General features: G+C 38.5%; 1 protein-coding gene across 4 annotated transcripts in view; it reads right to left on the minus strand.

The window, feature by feature from the left end:
* Positions 1–22,261, minus strand: part of BCAR3 (BCAR3 adaptor protein, NSP family member) — a 75,579-nt gene that overhangs the window by 42,108 nt on the left and 11,210 nt on the right. Inside the window, exons 1-2 of one of the 4 annotated variants that reach the window (XM_071750734.1) lie at positions 16,799–16,933; positions 10,479–10,797 (exon numbers count right to left, since the gene is read on the minus strand). In XM_071750734.1, the coding sequence (XP_071606835.1) occupies positions 10,479–10,789 (311 nt within the window). In that variant the 5' untranslated portion in view covers positions 10,790–10,797; positions 16,799–16,933. Of the gene's footprint in view, positions 1–10,478; positions 10,798–16,478; positions 16,934–22,261 lie in introns of those variants that run through there. The other 3 variants (XM_071750733.1, XM_071750737.1, XM_071750735.1) reach the window with 3 other exon arrangements.

Raw genomic sequence — 22,261 nt, forward strand, 5'->3', positions numbered from 1 at the left:
CTCCAGCTGCTCTATTGTACCTGTCACAGCAGCAAATCTACTTTCTCTCTTCTCCAAATCTATTTCTTCTTCTGTGCTATGTACAGTACTGGTCTCTACAACCTGTTCAAAAAGTCAGACTAGGCACCTCCGTTCTTTTTCCTTTATTTTCCTTAATATTTCACAGTCCCAGAGACAAAACTGAGTTCTTCAAAATCCTTCTTAAATCTTCTCTTCCCAGAAATTCTACAATTATGTGAAAGCAGTGCTTGGGCAGCAAGACTACTGTTTATCCAAAACAGTGATTCTTTCTACAAACTTCTCTACAAATGTGCTGTTGTCTGTTCACTTACTCCTTCGACTGGCAACTCTTTACAGTCAAGTGCTTTAGCTACTGCAGTTACTAAGAATCTAGCTCTGCAGATTTTTAAGTGTTCAAAAATAATTTAACCTTGCAAAATGAATACACACATTCCCAAAAGACTGACAAATGCTTAGCAGAATCACAGACTCTACCAATTCACCTGAAAGCAACGTAACTCTAAGTAGCTTATTCACAAAGCACGGTTGTCACCTGGCTGATATTTCTGATATTTCTGATATTCCTTCCAGGATGGTGTATTTGGGATGAAGCACAAGAAAGTGAATCCTTTGCTTCAGTGCTGAGTGAAATGATGATGGAAGGAAGAACTGTCTCCCCTGTCTGTTCCCATACCCCAGCTTAAGAAGCTCATTGCATCAAATGCCCCTCTACACTGGATATTACAAGTGAGCATTAGTAACATATCCCCCTCTGTGACATTGAACTACACTGCCAATATTCTACTCAATTTCATCAACTTCCCCCTAACCAATACAAATTTATAATCCTGAATTACAACTGATCACTCATTTATCTCCTCACTTCCCATCATCAAAATAGATTTTATTTTGACAGGTTTGCACTGGTGAGTTTCAAAAAGCACAGCAGACAATCTTAAAACATAAAAGTGGGGAAATGTAGGCATAGAAATACCATTCTCTTATAGGAACTGGTTAGCTGATGTTAGGGATACTTGATTTTAATTTCACATTTCTGTATGTTTCTGTGGAAAGTGAACTCAATTTTGCAGTAGCAGCTGAAATTCTTTAAATGTGTAACTGTCAAATTATTTTATTACCAGAATAGACATTAAAAATCCACTGGCTTTCTTTTATTTTTTTTTTCCCCAGCAACAGAACAGAAAGACTGAAAATAACTTAAGGAGGAAAAATTGTGAAGCATAACAAAGCAGCTCTAAGGTATTGAAAAGGCTAGCAAGGGTATGGAAGAAGAGAATTTGTGAAAAATTGACTGTAGCTTCTCTAGTACTTTCAGAGGCCAGCAGGTATCTCACACCTATCATAAAAATACACATCAGACAGCAGCACAGGATAATTGCTATGCTATATATCTTTTGCTAACAAACACTTCTTACTGAAGCACAGCTGTAAATGGTAGTGTGCCCCTTTATTTTACAGATAAAGCAGATGCCTGGCAGCATATATATGCTGGGGAAATTTGTGATATAGAAACAGTTTATCACAATCTAATATTATAAGGCCAGTTGTCCTACCACAATATTGTCATAATCTCTTCTATAGAAATTTATTGTGTTTTTTAAAAGAAGGATTCTAAAATTATTGCTGCCCTGAGTCGAAGTTTTTACTGTAAGTAAGCACCGAAGCACAGGTGAGAAAAAAAAGGTATTTAAAAATCACAGTTACATTTAGTTACTTGCTTTCTACCTGTCTTCATTCAGAGATTGAAAAGAAAATAGTAGTCACTTTCACACTTACTGGCAGGATTGTTGGCTATTAGCCACAGGAACCAACATAGTTTTGTTATGCCCTGCAGTAGCTGTGTAAAGTGGATCTTTATGTAAAGTATAAAATGAGTGGAAAGAGAAATGACCACATGTGGACAGGAGTTAAGCCAAGGAAGCAATACAGTACTTGGTGTAAGTGAACAGGGCTCTCCAGAATCTTTACAAATGAGACCAGGAAAACAGCAGAACTAGGAGAGAAATTTTGGATGTGATGAAAAGAGTAATTCAAAAAACTTCCCACTATATACAATCATAGAATCCTTTTGCTGGGAAAGACCTTCAAGATCATCAAGTCCAACAGTTAAGCCAGCACACAGCCAAGTTGAAACCACTCAATCACGTTTCTAAGAACTGTATCTACACTCTTAAATATCTCCAGGAATGATGACTCAACCATTTTCCTGAGCAGCCTGTTCAGTGCCCTCTGCCCAAAGAAAAAACACATACAGTATCACGTAATTGTTACCTGTAACCAAGTTTCCAAACCCCTCATAAAAAGCAAGTGAAGCTTTGGTTCTGCTGGTCTCTGTCAAGCAAACACGTGCAGCAGATTTGATAATTTAGTGGGAACAATGGGGTGAAGTATTGAGTAGAACTTCAGAACAGAAGTGACCCCTACAATGGACAAGAGGGGCTAGAAAGAAAAAGCAGACAAAACAGAAATGACCCCCAAAGTTAAAGGATAAGAGGATTTGGTATCAAATGGGACCATAGAACACTAGCAGTTCTCTACGTATGCAACAGAGCATTCTTTCTACCACAAATACTTGCCAGCTCTGCTCCAACTCTAAGACAGCAGAGGTCAGGTGTGCAGGTGTGGATGTGAACAGGATGGATCAAGAGAAAGCATAGGAAATTCTAGGACAAAGCCATGATGCTTTAGCACCATCTTAGGGATCCTTCCTTTTGAAACACTGCTTATGTGTGAATGGAAGAAGTCAATGAGACACTCAGTGGCCCTAAATTCACAGTAATTGCGTTAATCCTATTAAAAATAAGCCACAAACTCACAGTCTAGTTCACGTTTTTTTGGAAAACAAAACTCATACTAAGAGGAAGTTTTAGGCACTAAACCAAAGCCGTAACTATTTTTAATTTAAAAGTTCTGTGGTTACATAAAAACTGCCTTCCTACCTTGCCCTAAGATTTAAAGGGAACCAAAGGTATTGACCTGCTTCCAGTAAATCTTGCACACATTTTCATAACTGAAGAACTACATTGCATTCTATAAAGCAAACAGTATTATTTACTTTTTACCACATGGGAAATACATAAAATACTTAATTTTACTTAGCATATTTAAATCTTAACTTGGTAAAATTTTGTTTTTATTTCATTTTCAAAGTGTACCTAACCATATACTCTAAAAGCACACAAAGTATGTAAAAAAATCCAGCCATTAACATTTTCAAAATCATTATTAAGAACAAAATAAATGCCATCTAAATACTGGATCCACCACATTCTCAGCACCCAAACAAAAACAGAATTTTATTTGCAGCATCCGGAGAAGCAAAACAGGCTGCAAATTCAACAAGCAAAAAGCAAATCCCTGAATAATGTGCTTCTCATGAAGCCTTGCCAGTTCTTTTCCCTTATAAATCAACTGTGAATTCAAGGACTTCAGCAGGTCTCATCTACTGTGCTAAAACCACTAAAAGGAAAAGAAAAATTTCAGGAACTGAGAGTCCAGCCATTCATGGCTGTATACTTCAAGACTAACACCTTACTAACTTCTAAATGTACTGCCTTCCAAAGACAAGGTCCTGTAGTAGACAGCTTAACTTTATGCTTATGAAGCTACCTTATTAATGTCACTGATTTTAGCGAAGTTAAAACCTGAACATTTTTTTTTAATGGACTATTATATGAGAGCCTTGAAGATCAGAAATGTTGGAGTACAGAACATCCTGAACAACCAGATAAACTAATCTACTCTAGAGTAACTCTCTGATGCAGCAATAGAAAGCACAGGGTTAGGAGATAGCACTTTATCTGAAGCAATGGGGGAAAAAGCTGACACAGGAAAACAAGAGAAAAAAAGAGTCTGCTGACTACTACTCAAACTAAGTCTGAAGTCCAACGAAATAAGCAGTTGGACACATCTAGCACACTTTCAGAACTCCAAAATCTAAGTTCTTAGCATCTCTATGTAGATACTTAGGGCTAATTTATGCATTTCAGTTATTTGACACATTTTCATCTTTTTCAACAGAGTTCAATTGAATCTAATTCTGATTTTTCATACTGCGTGAGATTATCCATCCTGAGGTTTGCATTAAATTCCTTCAAAGCACAATGAAGAAGAAAAAAACCAAAACCAACAAAACAATGTCACCTTGGTGCAAATTTGGATCCTATTTCTGGCCTCCTGACAGTTAAGAATTTCACATTAGAGCTGTTATTAAACTGAATTTCACTTAATTCTGTTGCAAAGAAAATTTGTTATAACAGGAACATAGGCTGGGATTTCTTCTTATTTGCAGGCAATAGAGGAATTACCAGTTTTGAGAAAGGATTACTTTCTTTCCAACACCTTTTACACTGATAGTAAAGACTGCATCTTCATTAGCCTTATTCTCTAAGGACACGTTGAAACTATCATATCATTTGCATTATTTCTCTGTTCACAAAACATCTTGGGAGCTAATGACCTGTTTTGACAGTGCAGTATCAAAAATTTATTTCTCACCATTCCAAAAAGTAAGTGGATAGAGGCAGCAGAGGGAATTATTTCCTGCATGATTATTTACAAAGAAGATGAATGTGGCACAAGGTTCAAAATTTGTGAGGGAATTCACACAAGAACACAGAGAATAACCTTGGGAAAGGTTTTTGTTGATGTTTGTTCTATGCGAGGTACTGAGAACATGCAGCAGCACCCATGAGTATGGATTTTTGTGTCTTGTAAAAGCACTGGCTTCAACTCAGAATCTCAACTGGAGGAAAAGCCTTCCAGATATATCTGACACTCCTCTTTCTTCTTCTTTCTCCAGTATGTGGATTGCATTACCAGTAACAGACAGTATATACACAGCCAAATTCAAACAAAACATACGACATACATGAGACATAAATGTCTTTTGGAATCAGACCATTAGATTTTTTAAAACTATTTGTTACACTTTCTTATTAGAGAGTTTAGGAACACAAATTAGTACAGCTGTCAGCTGCCATACAATCCAAGAAGCAGTTACTTGTTGCTCTGCTCTCTTGCAATCACACTGCCTCACAAAACAGAGAGCACAGTATTGATGCTGGAATCTGCCTTTGCTTTGGAATATTTGCAGAAGACCCTTTGCAAAAACCTGTGCTCCATTCCATCCTCCTAATAACCCTCTGAAATTCCTTGCACCTCTAGAATGAGGAAACATTTTAGTTTGCCTGTATCACAGCCAGTACCAGATCCACAGAGACAACTTCCTTAGCAAGATTTTGTGGATACTGTTGACATCCAATTTAAATGGTACAGAATGTCCAAATTGGCCTTTGACTGCCACCTTTATTACTACCTACAAACTTACTCTGATAGTGCTAGGTCTGCACTGCTTTTAGGTCTTGTTTATCTGAGGGATATTTGGCTGCATTAATGAAACAGCATGAAAATACCACAAGGCTGTTAAACTGGAATGTTGGGCAGGAAGAGCCATAATCATCATACAAATGCGCGGGTAGTTCCAAGTGATACCAGGTCTTCTGTAAGTCCAGTGTAAATTCAAGTTTGCACTTTTCTAACATGAGGCTATGACCAATCATCTCTCTGATTTTTGCCCAAATGTAGGTACATGACAAACCTTCATAATAAGGCTGCAGACTTGTGAGGTTCTTGGTCACAGAGAAAGTAAAGTGAGTTTGGCATTTCCAATAATCACTTATCTGAAATGAAATATACCTTCTGAGATCTAGAGAGAGTATAGAATTATGGAAATAATTATGAGTTAGCATAAAAATAAGTTAGTGTTGTCTATGAAAACTCAGAATGTGTTTGGGTGGGGAGGAGGAACCACTCAACCTTACCAAAACATTAAAATAGAGAAATAGGGATTATCCTACTTCCCTGAAAGAGGTATTAGTAAAGATAACTGTACAAAACCATGAGCACAGGGAAATGAAGCATTTTGTGTAGCAAAAAAAGGGCAGTATTCTTTGCCTCAGTATGAAGAACAATTTGACCAACTTCTTCATCCATAAAATTGTGAAACTTAATAATTAAATTATAATAAATAATTGAACAAATTATTACATTAACTAATTTAATAATTAAGAGTTTAGAAATTCTGGGTTTCCTGATGACAGCCACAAGACATAGGACACAAAAAAAAAAAAACAACAAAAAAACCCAAACAACAAGACAAACAAAACCAAAAAAACACACAAAAGTACAGGTTCTAGCAACATATATCTACTTGAACTCTTTTTTTAAAATAAAGGCATCTTAATATAAGGCAAAGTTATTTAAACACAGAGAACCCATGGATCAGGTGTCAAAGCGAAATTCCAATTATGATTTAGTTTTACCTGTCAACATCAGATAATAAAGAATTTTACACACAAGCAGTTTTACAGTTTTGCAGGCTAAAATAAGAACTCTCTCTTGAAAGTTCTTCACTGTCAAGTGAGAATTCTTCCTTTAGCCAATAAAACCGACTTTCAAGAACTCAGCTGCTTCTAACTTTGGCCATTTAGTTATTTTCAAAACATTGTAAAAATCTGTTTAACATCTGCAGTTTAACATCTTTGCCAGTGACACAGACAGTGGAACTGAGTGCACCCTCAGCAGGTTTGCTGATGAAACCAAGCTGTGTGGTGTGGTCCACACGCTGGAGGGAAGAGATGACATCCAGGGGGACTTTGACAGGCATGAGAGGAGGGCTCTTGGCAGCTTCATGGTCAAGTGCATGGTCCTGCACTTGGGTCAGGACGATCTCAAGCACAATTACAGGGTAGGTGGAGAAGGGATTGAGAAGTGGCCTGAGAAGGATCTGGGGGTGTTGATGAGAAGCTCAATAGGAACAGCTAATGTACACTTGCAGCCTAGAATGCCAACTGTGTCCTGAGCTGCAATCAAAAGAAATATGGCCAAGGGAGAAATATGATTCTCCCATTCTACTCCATTGTCTTGAGACTACAGATGGAATATTGTATCCACTTCTTGAGCCCTCAACACAAGAAGAACACGGACCTACTGGAACAAGTCCAGAGCAGGTGCTGAAGGTGATCACAGTGCTGAAGCAGCTTTACTATGAAAAAAGACTAAGATAGTTGGAATTGTTCAGCCTGGAGGAAAGAAGGCTCCAGGGAGACTTACAGCCTTCCAGTTCCTGAAAGGGCCTACAGGAAAGCTGGAGAGGGACTTTGTACAAGGGTGTGTAGTGATAGAAGGTGATATAATGGCTTTAAATTGCAAGAGGTTTAGATTAGATATTAGGAAGAACTGCTTTACTGTGAGGGTGGTGAGATACCAGAACAGGTTGGCCACAGAAGCTGTAACTGCTCCCTCCCTGAAAGTATTCAAGGCCAGGATGGATAGGGCTCGAGCAACCTGGTCTAGTGGGAGACATCCTTGACCATGCAGGGGGGGTTGGAACCAGATGATCTTTAAAGTCCTTCCAACTCCAGCCATTCCATGATTCTATAATCAGATGTAGGCTCTCAATAAAGAATGTTTTTTTCCCCTTGCACTAACTAGAAGTGTACATTCCCAAGCCAAATAGAAAAGAAGACAACTGGACTTGATGATCTCAGAGGTCCTTTCCATCCTCAATGATTCTGTGAAAGTTGACAAAATAATTTTGCCAAGTTTTCAGAAGCAAATATCAGGCTCAAAGAGATTTAATCTCTTGTGTGCATTTGTTGCTTTGGTCCTCCCTCACCCAAATCTGCATCAGATAGTTACTGCAATGTTAGAAGAGTGCTTTTGTGTGCAAGAATTTTATTTACACCAGAAGATACTAGAAATTCCATGAAGACATATGATTTCTGGTCATATAGATGTAAAAATTCTGACAGACAATAATCCTACAAATAAATACAGGATAGTATACATAAACTTCAACTTGGCTATAGAGTAATGCAACTAGGTAGCTGCAATATAACACAGGAGAAAAGTTTCTAGACATCAGAAGAGTTCCATCAGAGAATGATGATTCATTATCTTTTTTGCATTCTCCTCACTTTGCCTTGTTTTTTGTCCCATAAAATTATGTACTGTGTATTTCTGTGGTAACAATCATATTACTCTTTTTGAATTATTAAAGAGGTTAGCATAGTCATGTTTTTTAAATTAGAATTAATCAAACCTAAGCTATGAAATACTTGAGTCACAGTTCAGTATAACTGGATCCATAGCACATGAACACCATAGTCCCAATGACTATTTGTTCAGGTCTACTAACATCAAATACAGCACTTGGGTTGAACAATGCACCATGAAAAAGCTCGACTAAAATGCATTCACACTTAATTTTTGTGAACAGCAATGAAAGATTGTGAACAGCAATGAAAGACTAATTTACTCCTGAATGTGAATATCCATGAAACATTACACTACTTCACAAATTCCTACACAGAAATAAAAATATTACAAAGTTTTGTGACAAAATTCTGATAAGGTAAAATGGACTAATATCATACTATTAGTCCCAACTTCTTTCAGCATCACTGCAAGCATTAGAATATATACCTAAGCACACATGACAAACTGCTTACCACCAATGCTTACTTGCTCTCTCAGTTTTAAATATACTAACAAATGGTACAGAATCATACCAAGATGACTCAAGAAGTAATACATTTACTGACTGCTAAGCTGCTAGTGTCTTCTGTTCTGTCAAAACTGGGCTCTCAGGTAATGAAGCAAAATATAAAAAATCCATTGTAAAATTTAAAGAAAGCAAAAGTTAGAATTTGTTACCATAGCATTTTTCGTGTGTTTCAGCAAAGCAACTGGAAGATCAAACAGAGGTACTGCACTTGCTGCTGTGACTCAAAAGACCCAGATTCTTTTAACAGGCCACACTAATAAATCCTTTGAATCTCTTACTGTTTCAAAAGTATCAGGTTCTGATGCATTTGAATTCTGAGCAGAATTTCTTACTCTTAATGCTTGTGCAAAAGTGTTCTTCATGGGACAAGGAAAGTTATCATTTACAAGAACAAATATGTTTAATACGGAGGCTTTGGTCTCTTAAGATAAGAAAAGATCTCTTGCAAATCCTGTTTAGTGAATGCTCTTGAGAAGGAAGGTGAAGCTTCATTGTGTACCACCATGTTCTTTTTATGCTACCAGCACTGGCTGTTTGCATTCTCTACAAGAATGCAAATCAAAGAAACAAATTATGTTAAAAAGCCTGTTCAAGTAAGCAGGTACACCTCAGAGATCAGTGACAGAGGAACACTAAACACACTGAGGCCTTTCTTCTTTCAGTGTGAATGGGGTATAGAGAAGAGAGACTTATTTTCAAGTGAGAAGAAAGCTTTATTCTGCATGCTGCAAACAAAAAGCATACAAAAACCACGCAACGCCACAACCCCCACATAATTAGAACTGGTCTTTTCTCACAAAATTTGAGAATAAGAAATCTTAATGATGGACATAGAAAAACTATAAATCCTAATACAAAAGCTGTCACTTGATTACCTTTTCTCAACTTCTGTCATCCAAGACACTCTCATCTTTCTGCCTTTAGCTGCATTACACTGCATTTTTCCTGGGTTAGCTGCATTTTTTTTCCCCAGTTTACATTTTGTTTTTGTAACAAAGTCTAAAGGATATTGATAAAATCAATTACTTTTTTTGGAAGCAATTATATATTAGTGACAGTAAAAGATTCCCAGAAGACATACTAACTATGAAAGTGTAACTCTGAGAAAGAGTCATGGATATTATAACCAGGAAGTGAGGCAAGAATAATAAACAGGAATAATTTGCCATTAGCTCAGTGTACATTGGGTCTTCAAGCAGAACAGCTCACACATGGCTCTGGGCTGGAAGCAGTAAGGACACCACTCTCCTTTTCTTCTGCATTCCATCCTTGCTAGCACTGAATCCAAACCAAAACCAAGGTTAATTTTTTTACTTAATGGTTAAAACTGTTCTCTTGGAAAAATGCAAAGGGACATTTCAAAGCAACTTAGTGACTTTTGCAAGTTTCTGCCATGGAAATAGTACGTGTAATGCCATACATTTTAAACCTTCAGAGGCAAAACCTAGTCCTTAAAAATTTTTTTTAAAAAAACACACAGAACTCAAAATAAAAAAAAATCCCAATCCACTAGATCCAATACAATGAGAAGTATAAAAGGACCTTTTAAACAGGCCTAAGTATTTAATAGTCCATACATTGACTTGCCTCATTGCAAAAGAAAAATTACTTAAAGCCTGAGCTATGCAGTAAGTAAAAAAAGGAAGAAATTCTCAGAATTCCTGAAATCTATGCATCAGATTCACTCCTCGCTCTCCCCACATTTTTTACATTGTTTTTTGTTTGGCTTCTTCTATCAAGACACAAATTGAGTTCTAGGGAGAAAATCAGCCTCTGAAAGAATGCAGTTATAATAAGAAGCTGCATCTATAACTGGACATTTAGAGGTCTAGAAAAATATATAATTCATATGCAACAAGCATATATAAATAAAGGTTTTAAAAGGTACCTGGCCTGGAGTTTGCTGCTCTTCCTGTTTTGTGGTGGGTACTCTTCTATAACATTTGGTACCAAAGGCAGCTGCTGCCGGTGTGTTCTGGTGTATGGCAATGTTCCAAACATATCACAAGACCTCGTGGGAATCATCCCCTTCTTTTTCCTGGGGAGAGTACCATGGATAGAGATGTCTTTAAAGGAGTCTGAGTGATGCTCAGTTGGTGAAGGTTTAGTGGTCAAAAGGTCCATGGAAGAAGCTAAGGAGAACTTGTGGTTGACTGCACCATTTCTCGGAAGACTTGAAAATTTTCCTGCAGCTATCATTTTTGGTTCTGGAAAAACAAAAAAAAAATATTTATGATAGCACATCAGTCAAAGCCCCCACTTCAATGTAAGCAAAATGGTGTGACTAACAAAGGCATCTAGAACTGAACTTTGCTTTGCTGCAGTCAGGTATCTCACGATGTAGCCTGTATTATAATCCAGCCATGTTTTTCCCAACTGCACTTCAAGCACACACAATAACTTTTATACATGTGAAAAGTATCAACAAAAATTATCTGATCTGGACACACATGCAAGAGCAGACCCTGAGCAATTCTTCATTTTTATCCAGCAAGTTCCACTTTTTTGCTCCTTCACATCTTCTGAAGACTCAGACATCAACTTAAAATCATTAACAAAAAGCAAAGTTTTAAGAACATTTTGACAAAAAAATAAAGGACATTCTGCAGCTTGGTTTGGAAGAATATTTCTAAACCCATCAGAGTTGGCACAACACGAGGAATAAACCTGTTTCTGAAGAGCCTTACTCAAGTAATAAATCTACCAGAGAACTGGTCACATATTTCTAACAGGCTGTAAACTAAAGGGCTCTACCCAAGAGATAAGGGCAGGGACAGATTACTGGAATTCTCCAGCATGCTGCCTCAAACCAGTGTTGACACTAGGGATTTGCATAGCTGTCAGTCTCTTGTACAATCAATTATAGCTTGTCATACAGTACAGGTTTTTCTGTTACTGTGAGCACAAAGCTTCTTGAGACGAACACTAAGCACATTAACAGATTGGTGTTCTGTTCCTCAAAAAATACTGCCTTGTACTCACTTTATAGTGTTATATTACAGAAGACAGGCTACCTTATCCTATCCAGTTACATTAGCCTGCAAAAGCCACTCTATGGAACATACACACAGACCTAAAGGTCAACCAGTCCTACATTATTTAACCATAGTCAACCAGGTGCCTCCTATAAAAACTGGAAAAGCCATAGGACTAGCAGAAATTTACATGGAAACAGAAACCAGAAGAGCTTTTGGAACTAACAGTTCCCACCAGGGAGTATCACTTCTGACCTTGGTCATGTTTCATTCTGAAAAAAAAAAGAGTGGCACCTGAAGGCCCAGCAGCTGGCAAGTCAGCCTCTTACAGCTGCATGAGAATTCCTCTGGTTCCAGGAATGAGCAGGTGCTGCAAAAGAAACTGAGCTGGCTCTATTGTCCTCCTGCTCCTTTCTCCAACATCAGCATTACAGGTACTATTAAAGTGTTGCTGCACTGAGGCTGCTGTTACTCCTACTCAGAGGTTATCACAAGAGGTTCAGTTTTGCTGTACCACTAAAGCTGATCTCCAGTTTATGAAAGAATTCTGCTATTTCCTGTCAGCTGAATTACAGAGATTTACAGGCTGGGTAAGGTTTCATCCAGGCTTCAACAACAAGTACCTTCCCACCTCTCCACTACTGAAGGCCCTAAAAGAAATAACAGTTATTATGAATGACAAATAATACTCACAGTTGTGGGGTTTTTTTGTTTTATTGATTTTTTTGTATCTCCTATTTCTCAAAGCTGTCTGAGCACAGTTTCTATTCACTATCGTAGAAAAGCCTCTGGAAATAGCATCTCTGCCCAGGGAGGTTTCTTGCTGAAATCTTGCTCATATTCTACAAACATATTACTCTCCTTCTTGATACTGATGAGATTCTGTACTTAATAACTATACTTCCCTTTTGATTTATAATAAACACCTCTGAATCACTGAATTCTGACTATTCTATGTGCAGATAATCCAGGCAGAGAGATTTCCCTTAGGCCTTCCTGCAAGATTACTGCTATGCTGAAATAGAACATTTTTTGCAAATGGGTATCAAAACCAAGCAGATACAAATATGACCAGTGAAAGCTTCAGTTTAGTAGTTGATACCAGATGAATTTACAGTAGAGTTAAAGTGTCAACTGTTTCATGCTTGAGAACCCATACAGAAAGCTGAAAATTCCCTCTCCTAGCCAAACTGCAGGATAATTATTACAGTAGTCTAGTCAGTTTCCAATCCAACAGTTAGAACTTTCAACAAATAAACAGTAACCCTCTGAAGTACAGCTTTTTTCATTTAACTTCCCTTCCTAATGAGTTCTTCTTAAGAAAACCTAACTCCTTCAATTATGTCCTACTCATTGCACCTTTTAAGTTCCTCTCAGTAACATCCCATGATTTACAAATTCAATATATAATCCTCAAGGTTACACCCGAGTTCTGTTCTGCAGAATGGAGTTCCAAAGTTAGTAAGAAATACCCACATTCAAGAACATGAAATATGTTGCAATCCTTCCAACAACCCCCCTCAAAAACCAAAAAACCAAACCCCACAAAAAGTCTGCTAACTTCTACCCATAAATGCACCTGCTTGCCTAATTGCTGCTGCTGCACTATGTATTTTTCATAAAGGTAAACTAAGATCTACAATAATTAGCTTAGTAACAAAAGTCTGCTGAAACATCCATACATTTCCCTTGTATTGAATGTAAGTGCTGCAAGGAGGAAGCCTCTTCAGATGAAGACTTTAGAATGTCTCAAATACCTTAGCATATGATTCAAAGAATGTTTGACTTTCCTAGATATAGAAACCCTGAAAATTTTACTCCCTAAGAGAAAGTGTGCTTTGAACATCTGCCATCATGAAATCAGCAATGAAAACAACAGACATTATAGCAGAATGATAGCCCAAAAGGAACCAAAATTTAATTGTATAAATTCCCATTGTAAAAATGCTGCACCTAACAAAAGAGAGCACACTTTGGAAGTCATATAAGTTTCCTCTGACTACCTATAAACAAGGTCAACTCATGCCAATATAATGTTAACAATGTTAGGTGAATTTGTGTTTATATATACAGTGACAGGTTGCAATTTTGAAAGGTATGCAGGAATAGAATTGGCAGAAGTCAGATTGTGAATTCAGAGAACTGGAGGGCATGAAAGGTTTCCAGATAACTTCTGATATGTCCTGGTTTTTTTGGTTTTGTTTGGGTTTTCTTTTCACAAATAAGGGTGGCAGAATACAAATGAAGAAGTCTTTAAAATTAACATGGCATTTATGAAAACTGTGTGATTGGACATAGAATAAAATGTGTATGTGGTGGGCAGGATCAGACATGTACCATGCACACTAATGGGATGTTCATCTCTTCACAGAATTGCTCAGAACAAAAAAAAAAAACATATGAACAATGAAATAAATAACCTTTGCTTCTCAAAAACAATACAGAAAATATGTTTCTGCTTTTGCTCTCTTGGCTTTGGGATGCAAATACAAACTTTCTGGGTCAGCTTGTCTTCGTGAAAATTTTCTAATGTTCATGCAACCTGGAAAAAGGGTTCACCAAACTTGATAAAGCTGTAAGAATACATGTCCTTCCCATAACACAACATAACACAACTGGTGGCAATGGCTGCCATCATTTCAATACACTGGAGGAAGGAAAGGGAAAACTCATTTGGCCTCAGAGATTCACAAATTGCATAATGAAAAGTCCAAGGCTGTATATGCTAATGTAAGCCTCATAAAAGGAGATACAGGAGCAACTTCGGATTTCTGAATCATACTCTCAAGGTATCTCAGAAGTTCGAGTTCGATCTAAAACAGTTTCAGACATTAAGAAATTCATACTTCCCTCAAAGTCTTACTGATCTTCACTCTGATTGTCACTTACTGATCTTCACTGTTCTTCACTCTCTGAAGTCTATTCCTGGTATTACCATATTATAAATGGTTCAAAAGTTTGTTCAAAGTCTTACCATGTCTTAATAGAAGGGCTTAAACACAGCTTAGTACACCAACTGAAGAACAACTGCCTTACGTTCTCAGGTCCTTACAAGATGGAGTAAATTTATGGGAAAACCCTATTTTTGATGCAGCAAAGCTCCTCAGAGCTTCCTCCCAGCTACCTGCCTTCCCTCCCTCAAAACCAGGAACAATAAATTACCATGAGATACATTTCTTCTCTCTCCTTAGTTGGCACATTTGCATGCACTATGCAGATGCACACAGGAAACAGTGAAAGTGATCAACCCTAGTGGTGAAGAAAGTCAAGTTCAGGACAAAAATCAGATTAATTTTCTTGGATTTATTTTTTGTGTAGTAAGAGAACAAGGTAAGGAAATGGAAAAAGCATGACTAAAAAGCCACTGTAGATGGCCTCATGGAAGAAATACAGCTGAAACTGTAGTCACTATAAATTCAAGATAGATTACACGTTAATTGTCTCACTAGATGTGACGTAGTCTTCTTCATTAGTATAACAAAAGAGAGCATTCCTGCTCCCAAAATGCATTAGAAAAAGCTTTATAGAACCTTTATTTTCTACTTCTTAGGAAAACATGATAAACAGATGCAGTAGCTGCTATAGCAAACAGTTCACGTTTGCAGTCCAGTTCGCAGGACTTTGAGAAGAATATTAAGGTTCAAGAACCTACAGCATGTTATGATAAGGAGAAATAGATTGAGAAAGCATACACCATAGTTCAAAGGCTTCAAGCTACTATCAGAAAAAACATGAGCCTGTCAAACATCAAAACCTCTTTGCAAGATTACAGTCAGGTCAGTGCTTGCAAAGGGTCTTGCAGTGCTATCAAGATGTTTGTGCTCTCTTTCTCTTCTTATTTATGTCATACAGTTTCCTCACCCCCCAGCTCCACACATTCTTGCACTAACATCCGACGATCAAGTTAAAATGTTATTTTAAACTATTATTCTCAGGCAACAGAAAGCAAACAGAGCAGGATAACTTATCTTTGAAATTCCTCTGTTTCAAGATTAGAGAAATAGATAAACCCCACATTTCTCTTCGTGCATTTTAATACACAAAATGCCTTCCATATCCGTGAAAAATTTCTATGAAAAAATTGTTATTGAAGAGGACTCAATAATAAGAGAACACCTTATGAGGCCTATTCTTTGAAATTATCTCAGGAACTTAAGTGCCCAGATGCTTAGCTCAGCAATCCTGAACTAGGTGAAGCCTTGACTTGAAATAAACATTCTCTGCCCATTTTGCTGGCAGAAAACGGAGGACTTCATCAAGGTTACAGTCAAATTCAAGCATTTTCCAGCTAAAGCTTCAAAAGACAAGCTTTTGTTCCTCCTCTATTATGGGAAGTCATTTATTAATTTGCCTTCTCCTCTGTTCCCACGAAGTTACTGGGGAAAAAAAAAAAAAACACCAAAAAACCAATAAACCAACCCAACCCACAAAACAACCCACTCTAACTGAAAACTAAATACTTTTTAAAAAAACCTTTTCAGCAGTAAGTATGCACTTAATTATTTTTATCTAACAGACTTTTGAAAACTGCAAATTTGGACAGAAAGAAGAGCTTTTATATGCGCTCCTCTTTAAATGACGAAAAAAACCACAAAACCCCCACAGCGTTTCCTTTCTCTACTCACTAAAGTATCTCTGTACCTCGAGTACACCAGTGTTTTATATTTAAAGAATATTTAACAGATTTCCATGGGATCCACTTCTGTGAAACCCAAGCACTGGATAAAAGGTCTCAGTAGTTACTGTCACAGCCCTGGCATTTCTACCAGTCCGCAAGTCACCGGCCGCCAGGGTCAGGGCTCCCCCTGCTCCTCCGTGCCCAGCCTCGACAGAGGTGGCGGAACAGAGAGCCTCGCACACAAAACCAGATTATCATTCTCTGCCCTAGAAGGCAACGCTGTCCCCACAGTTACCAGTCTGATCACTGCTCCTTCTTTCCAGGTTTCCTGGGGATTAGTTGCGGGATTTGCCCTGGCCAAGCGATCTCTCGGCAGCGAGTCCCGTCCGAGCCCCCTCGGGACTGCGGAGCTCGGCGAGCGATGGACTGGGGGGCAGCGGGCAGCCGGAGGACGGACCCGCAACGCCAGAGGTCCGGAGTGTTTACAGCGAACCAACTGGGACGGTCTTGGGACGGCCCAAGGTATGGCCGTGCCGCTGTAGGTGCCGGCGGCGTACACTTGCACCAGCCTGCCCCAAAGAGCAGTTCCCGATAACTAAGCTAAGGGTGACTCACCCGGAGCCTTCTAAGAGCGCCTTATCTCTCACTCGCCAGGGCCGCCAAAGTACGGACCCGGTTCCGTGACTCTCCCGTCCTCACCCTCCAGCAAACGAGGCCGACTCCCGGGCGCCACTCACCTGTGGAGCGCGGCACCCGCGGCCGCGAGGAGGTGGCGCCGGTCCGGTCCGGCCCCCCCGGCCCTGCGGTGCGTGCAGCAGCTCAGGCAGCGCGGCGGCCTCAGGCGCTGTGCGCGGCAGAGCCAACCCGAGCCCTGATTTACGGCTCCGCAACCACACCCCTCCCTCCCCAGGCGGCTCAGGCTGAGTCTCGCCGAGCCCCCGGCACGCAAGCCGCTCACATGCGGTGACCTCTCGTTGCCCTTTTCCATGGATGTAAGGATTAGTTTTCCATCATTTCGCCTCCCAAATTAGCACTACGGCAAAAATTATCAGTTTTCTAAATCCACCCTGTTCGCAGACAGTTCCGAACTGTTCTTTCCCTCTTGTCAGAATCCATACACCAACATTCTGCAAACCTCTTCACAGCTATCCTCGTTGGCATTAGCTTTCCAGGGGCAAACATTTCTCTGCCTAACAAAACTTTAATTGATTGTGACGCTAAAGATTTGATCTCTACTGATTCTTCTGTTTTGGGTGATCCTCTTCATGCATTATTTTCATTTCACTCTAGTAACATTAAATCCTTTTCACTCTATTTTTACCAGGACTTGCTTTAATAAGCTGCTTCTGGTGCATCTACTTCAGAGCCTGATCACATGATGTTGCTGAAGTTGTGGTCCTAAACTATCTAAATCACAAATGTCATAAAAAAGCTGATTACTCACTTTCCAGGACCTCTGTCTATTATCAAACCTATCATCAAAAAAAATCAAACTGTGGTATTCTTACTCCAAACAAATTAAACTACTTGCAGTAACAACAGCAGGATTAAAATTCCACATAGTGATTTACCATAGTGACATCTCTAAGCACGGGGTAGAACTACGACACCAATTTCATTGTAGTTTGGGGTTTTAGCCATTGTCCAGAACACTGAACATTATCAGAGCTATCTAAAATATCTTGCAGTAAAATTGATTTTTTTTTTTAATGAGGCAATTCAGGATAGAAAAGAGCACTGGACCTTCCTTTGAAGTGTAGCTAGACCTTAAGAAACATTTAGTTAATCAAGAAAAGATTGATTAGCCATTGTGTATTTTGCAGATGTAGGAGAGAAACGTTTTTTGAAAAATACAGGAATTTTCATAGATACAATTTTTGCATAAGAAAGCTCAAGGGAGATGAAATTTAGAAATAAAAGAGAAAATAATACAAAAGCAGAGAGCACTCATACATGCAGTAAGCAAAACAGAGGAGACAGAATGCTGGAAAATTAAATTTGTCTAATACACTGAGATAAAAAAAGCTCACAGTGGCATTTCTGGCCAGTGCTCTTCTTCCCACAGTAGCCCCACTTCAGTTCCTTACAACAGGCACAAGCAGAAAAGCATTATCACTGTTGGTATTGCTAAGCACCTTATACAATAACAACTTCCAAAACAGAAAATTTGAGGTAAATGTGAAAGACAACAGTTTTCCAAAGGTTTCATTCACTGGTGCTAGGACATTAGTCACCACTTGTAGCATGCTAATGGACACAGACCTCTATGCTTATATAACTTCAAATTACAGAAAATTACAGCATCATACTGACACTGAACAGAATCTTGAAGTTAAGATCAAAAGTCAAACCAAATTCACATAAAATGAGGACTGAATGCACAACAGAAACTCATGCCAATCTTTTCTGATCACATTTTTCCCCAAATGAAATGATATTTGAACTACTGATGAGCAAGGAAACTGATGTTTCGGGCCAAGTGATAGATTCCAGAATTTCACTACCACAAGTAACAATCTACGGAGATTTTTCATTGGATATTTTAGGTACAGGTGTTCTCCAAAATATACGTAGTGAAGGGAGGAGAAGAGCAGGGGGAGGGGAAATGAACCAAAACCCAACAGACTGTGATCCATCTCAGACACCAAAATGCCTGTGCAAGAAAAATTGAATTATGATGAGAACACAAAAAGCGTTGAGATGCCCAGGTTATACTTTCAGTTCCAGTATTCTGACCCACTTTTCCTGTATAACCTATACCTAAATTTCTGGTATTTATTCTGGAAAGCCTGTGTATCTTACAGGAAAGCCTTCAATCAGCTTATCAAGTGAAAGATACTTCAGAAATGCTTTATTTCCTCATTGCACAATGGAAAAGATTGTTTCTCTATCTGAATCATACATTTCACAGTTCAGGTACAAAACATCTAAAAGCATACCAAAAACTTAGATAGCTTAGCACAAAAGATGGTTTCTATTGGCTAAATCTAAAAACTCAAGAAATTTTCAGGCACTGTAATCACACTGAAAGTAATGTCATGGGTCACTGTCATGTTTTACGAATAAGAACTACAAAAGGAAAAGCAACATCTTTAGTAGCATGAGTAATGGGACTGGTAGCTAGGAAGTCCTGCATAAGCTGTGATTACTCTTGCATGAGTCATCATATCCTTTTTCTAGGAGTTTTGTTCTGTCTTGAGATGAAAATGAATATTGGTCTTTGCCTTCACATATAACAGCTTATGCAACCCACCCTTGTACATAGTTGATGCAAAGCTGTTAAAGAATTGGTCTGCAACCTGCAAGAATAAAGAATTTGCAGGACTGCTTGGACTAGCTACATTAGTTTTGAGTTTCTTTGAATTAAGCTAGACTGGATTCCTTGTTGCAATTTTTTTTTTATTGTTTCCACATGATATCTACTTTGGAAATGGGTTTAGAGAAGCAGAATCAAGTCTCAAAGCACCAACATCCCTGTCAAGCCCTCCCCACCAGCATCCCATGCTGATCTGCCATACCCTTTAACCACCTGCTTTCCTACATGGCACTGTGCTGAGTAGCACCATGCCACAGGAATGTTAGTGGTAAAGCACAGTCCCTTCCTGACATCATCCAGGGAGAGGCTGAGACACCAGGCATGTGCTGGTCATTGCTGGCCATACACTGCACAATGCCTCCAGTGGTCGCCCTTAACTTCTACTTTCTGAAGAAAGTATCTTTTCTCCAAGTGCAGAGACACCTATACAAGCAGCTATCTGAACAGCTGAGTGAGGGGGAACAGTAACTGGAACATAAGTCCCAAGACCTGTGATTATTGTGCCAGGAGTTGGGTACTGAGAGGCTGTTTTCAAGATATGCCCATCTTACAGTAACAAAAGAGATGGGACAAAACAAGAGAATTCATTGCAACTTTTCGGTTTGATGTTAAACATTGGAATTTTAGTCTTCCTAAAATAACCAGAAAAAATACATCTAGTCTAGAAGCACTGCTGTGCAGCTGCAATGGTAAAATGCAGAAGTAACTACACAAGATGAGGACATGGTATTCATGGATTGCTCACACAGCAGTTTTTGTAGATTTCCTGATAAACAAAGGTCAAAGCAAGTTTCTACTGTAGACTTGTCTTACAAGATAAAGGACACAAAGAGAGTGCTACATTCCCTCAACTCCCACAAATGCCACAGAGAAAAAATAATAATCAGCAGAACTGTTGGCTAAAAATTTCAGTTTATTTAGAGGTATTTTCCAAATTAATTGAAGACACATCAGGCCAAATTAGAATGACAACAAAAAGTGAAAAATGCTCCAGTACTTGAAATCTGACAATATTTTGTTTGAAAACTATGAGCTATGGCAACTGTGCTTTCTAAGGTTTGCCCAGCCTGCCAACTGAAACAGGTAAGGTTAGTCAGCAGCTATCCAGAGCTCTATAATGAAGCTACCAACATCCATTACTTGCTCTTAGGTCCAGAGTCACAAGATCTTTTGGAAATTCCCAAAGAGCTACCTCTTACGAGTCATTGTCAAAAAGCCTCATGATCCTTGACCTCAGAAGAGTTTGCAAAGTCTAATTTTACATAGGTGACCATCCTGGAAATAACGCTGCAATAAAGGTGGAGAGTATGAGGAGTTACATAAAACTCAGCTCATTCAGTGACAAACTGGAGCATGAAATATGATCTGGCTTGCTGGAGTTTCTGGCTACAGAACATTTAATTTTTGCAGCCCTAGGAGAGTGTAAACTGCATACATATAATACCAGATGTCTAATCTTCATTTACTATTGGCTAAATCTTTAGTTCTGACAAAACAGTATTTACCAATAGGAATTGGTTTACTGTTACACTCCTCTAACCTGCAGCTCACTATTCCATGTCCTAAATCAGAAAGACAGTGAAACCTTTGGAAGGATTTGGAAAAAAATTTTTTACTGTAGCTATCAGAAGTTGTCAGAGCTAAATAATTCCATACGCTTAGAGTCAGCTAGTATTAGCCATTGCTAGAATAAAAAATATCCAAGTATAGCCCTAGTTAGGTACAAGAAAACTAAGTATAATCTTTAACAAAAAAAAATTATTATTTTTAGAATAGTAAAAATAAATGATTGCACATATTCTGTGTCAATAACATGTTGTGTTCTCATTAAATACTTGTGCTGGTGGAGATAAGACATATCTGTTTCAGAAGTTTGAAATACATGGGTAAAAGTGCACTAAACTCAGTTTTCTTTTGTTAAATAGTTTTGGCAAATGACATCTTAAACTGGAAGAAAATACCAGAAATAAGCTGGACAAGGTTTTATGGGTTTCTTTTAACCAGGGGGTCTATTTTCTTCTCTTTGCTTCTTCCAGTGGAAGTGCTGTTACTATGGAGCTAAGATTTCCTTGTAAGCTTCTGGTTTTGCATGTTCCCGTAAAAAGTCTTAAATACAAGAGAAGTAACAGCCTCTCTTTGTATGTGCCAGATGTTAAGGAGTTTTTAATTTAGAACATAACTGATGGGGAGACAAGGACAAACAGATGTCCAAAAAGCAGCAATAAATTGAGACTTTCAACAGATGAAGTGGTACAGTCAGAAGTGTATGTTAACAACTTTGTAACAGCATCTACATTTCTGAGCTACTCACAGCAATGGTAAAAACCTTCAAATCCTTGTACCTCACAGTGGGGGCAAAATAGACCACACAGGTAGCAATTCTACCTCGAATTATTATGCAGATGCAAGTGCTCAAAGCAGCCTCATCTCCATCAATTGGCAAAACTACCAGAATACTTTAGCACTAGTCTGGAATCTGCCAGATTGACACTACATGCCACTGCTCCAAAGCACTCTGGTTGTGTTTGTAATGTCTCAAAGAGAAGAAAAAAAACAACCCCAAAACCAAAGTGAGTAAAAGGGCTTTATCCAAGAGTGACAAAGGCAAGATATTTGAGTTGGACAAGGCAAAACCAGTTACGGCATATTTGAATTATTTTGGCCATCTAATAAAAACACGTGGAGTCTCTCAGTTACTCCACTCCTTCTTGAAGATGAACTTGTCTCTGTTTACACTGTCACAAGCACAAGCAAGGAACTGT

This window comes from Heliangelus exortis, chromosome 8 (assembly GCF_036169615.1).
Source record: "Heliangelus exortis chromosome 8, bHelExo1.hap1, whole genome shotgun sequence".
Classification (NCBI taxonomy): domain Eukaryota; kingdom Metazoa; phylum Chordata; class Aves; order Apodiformes; family Trochilidae; genus Heliangelus; species Heliangelus exortis.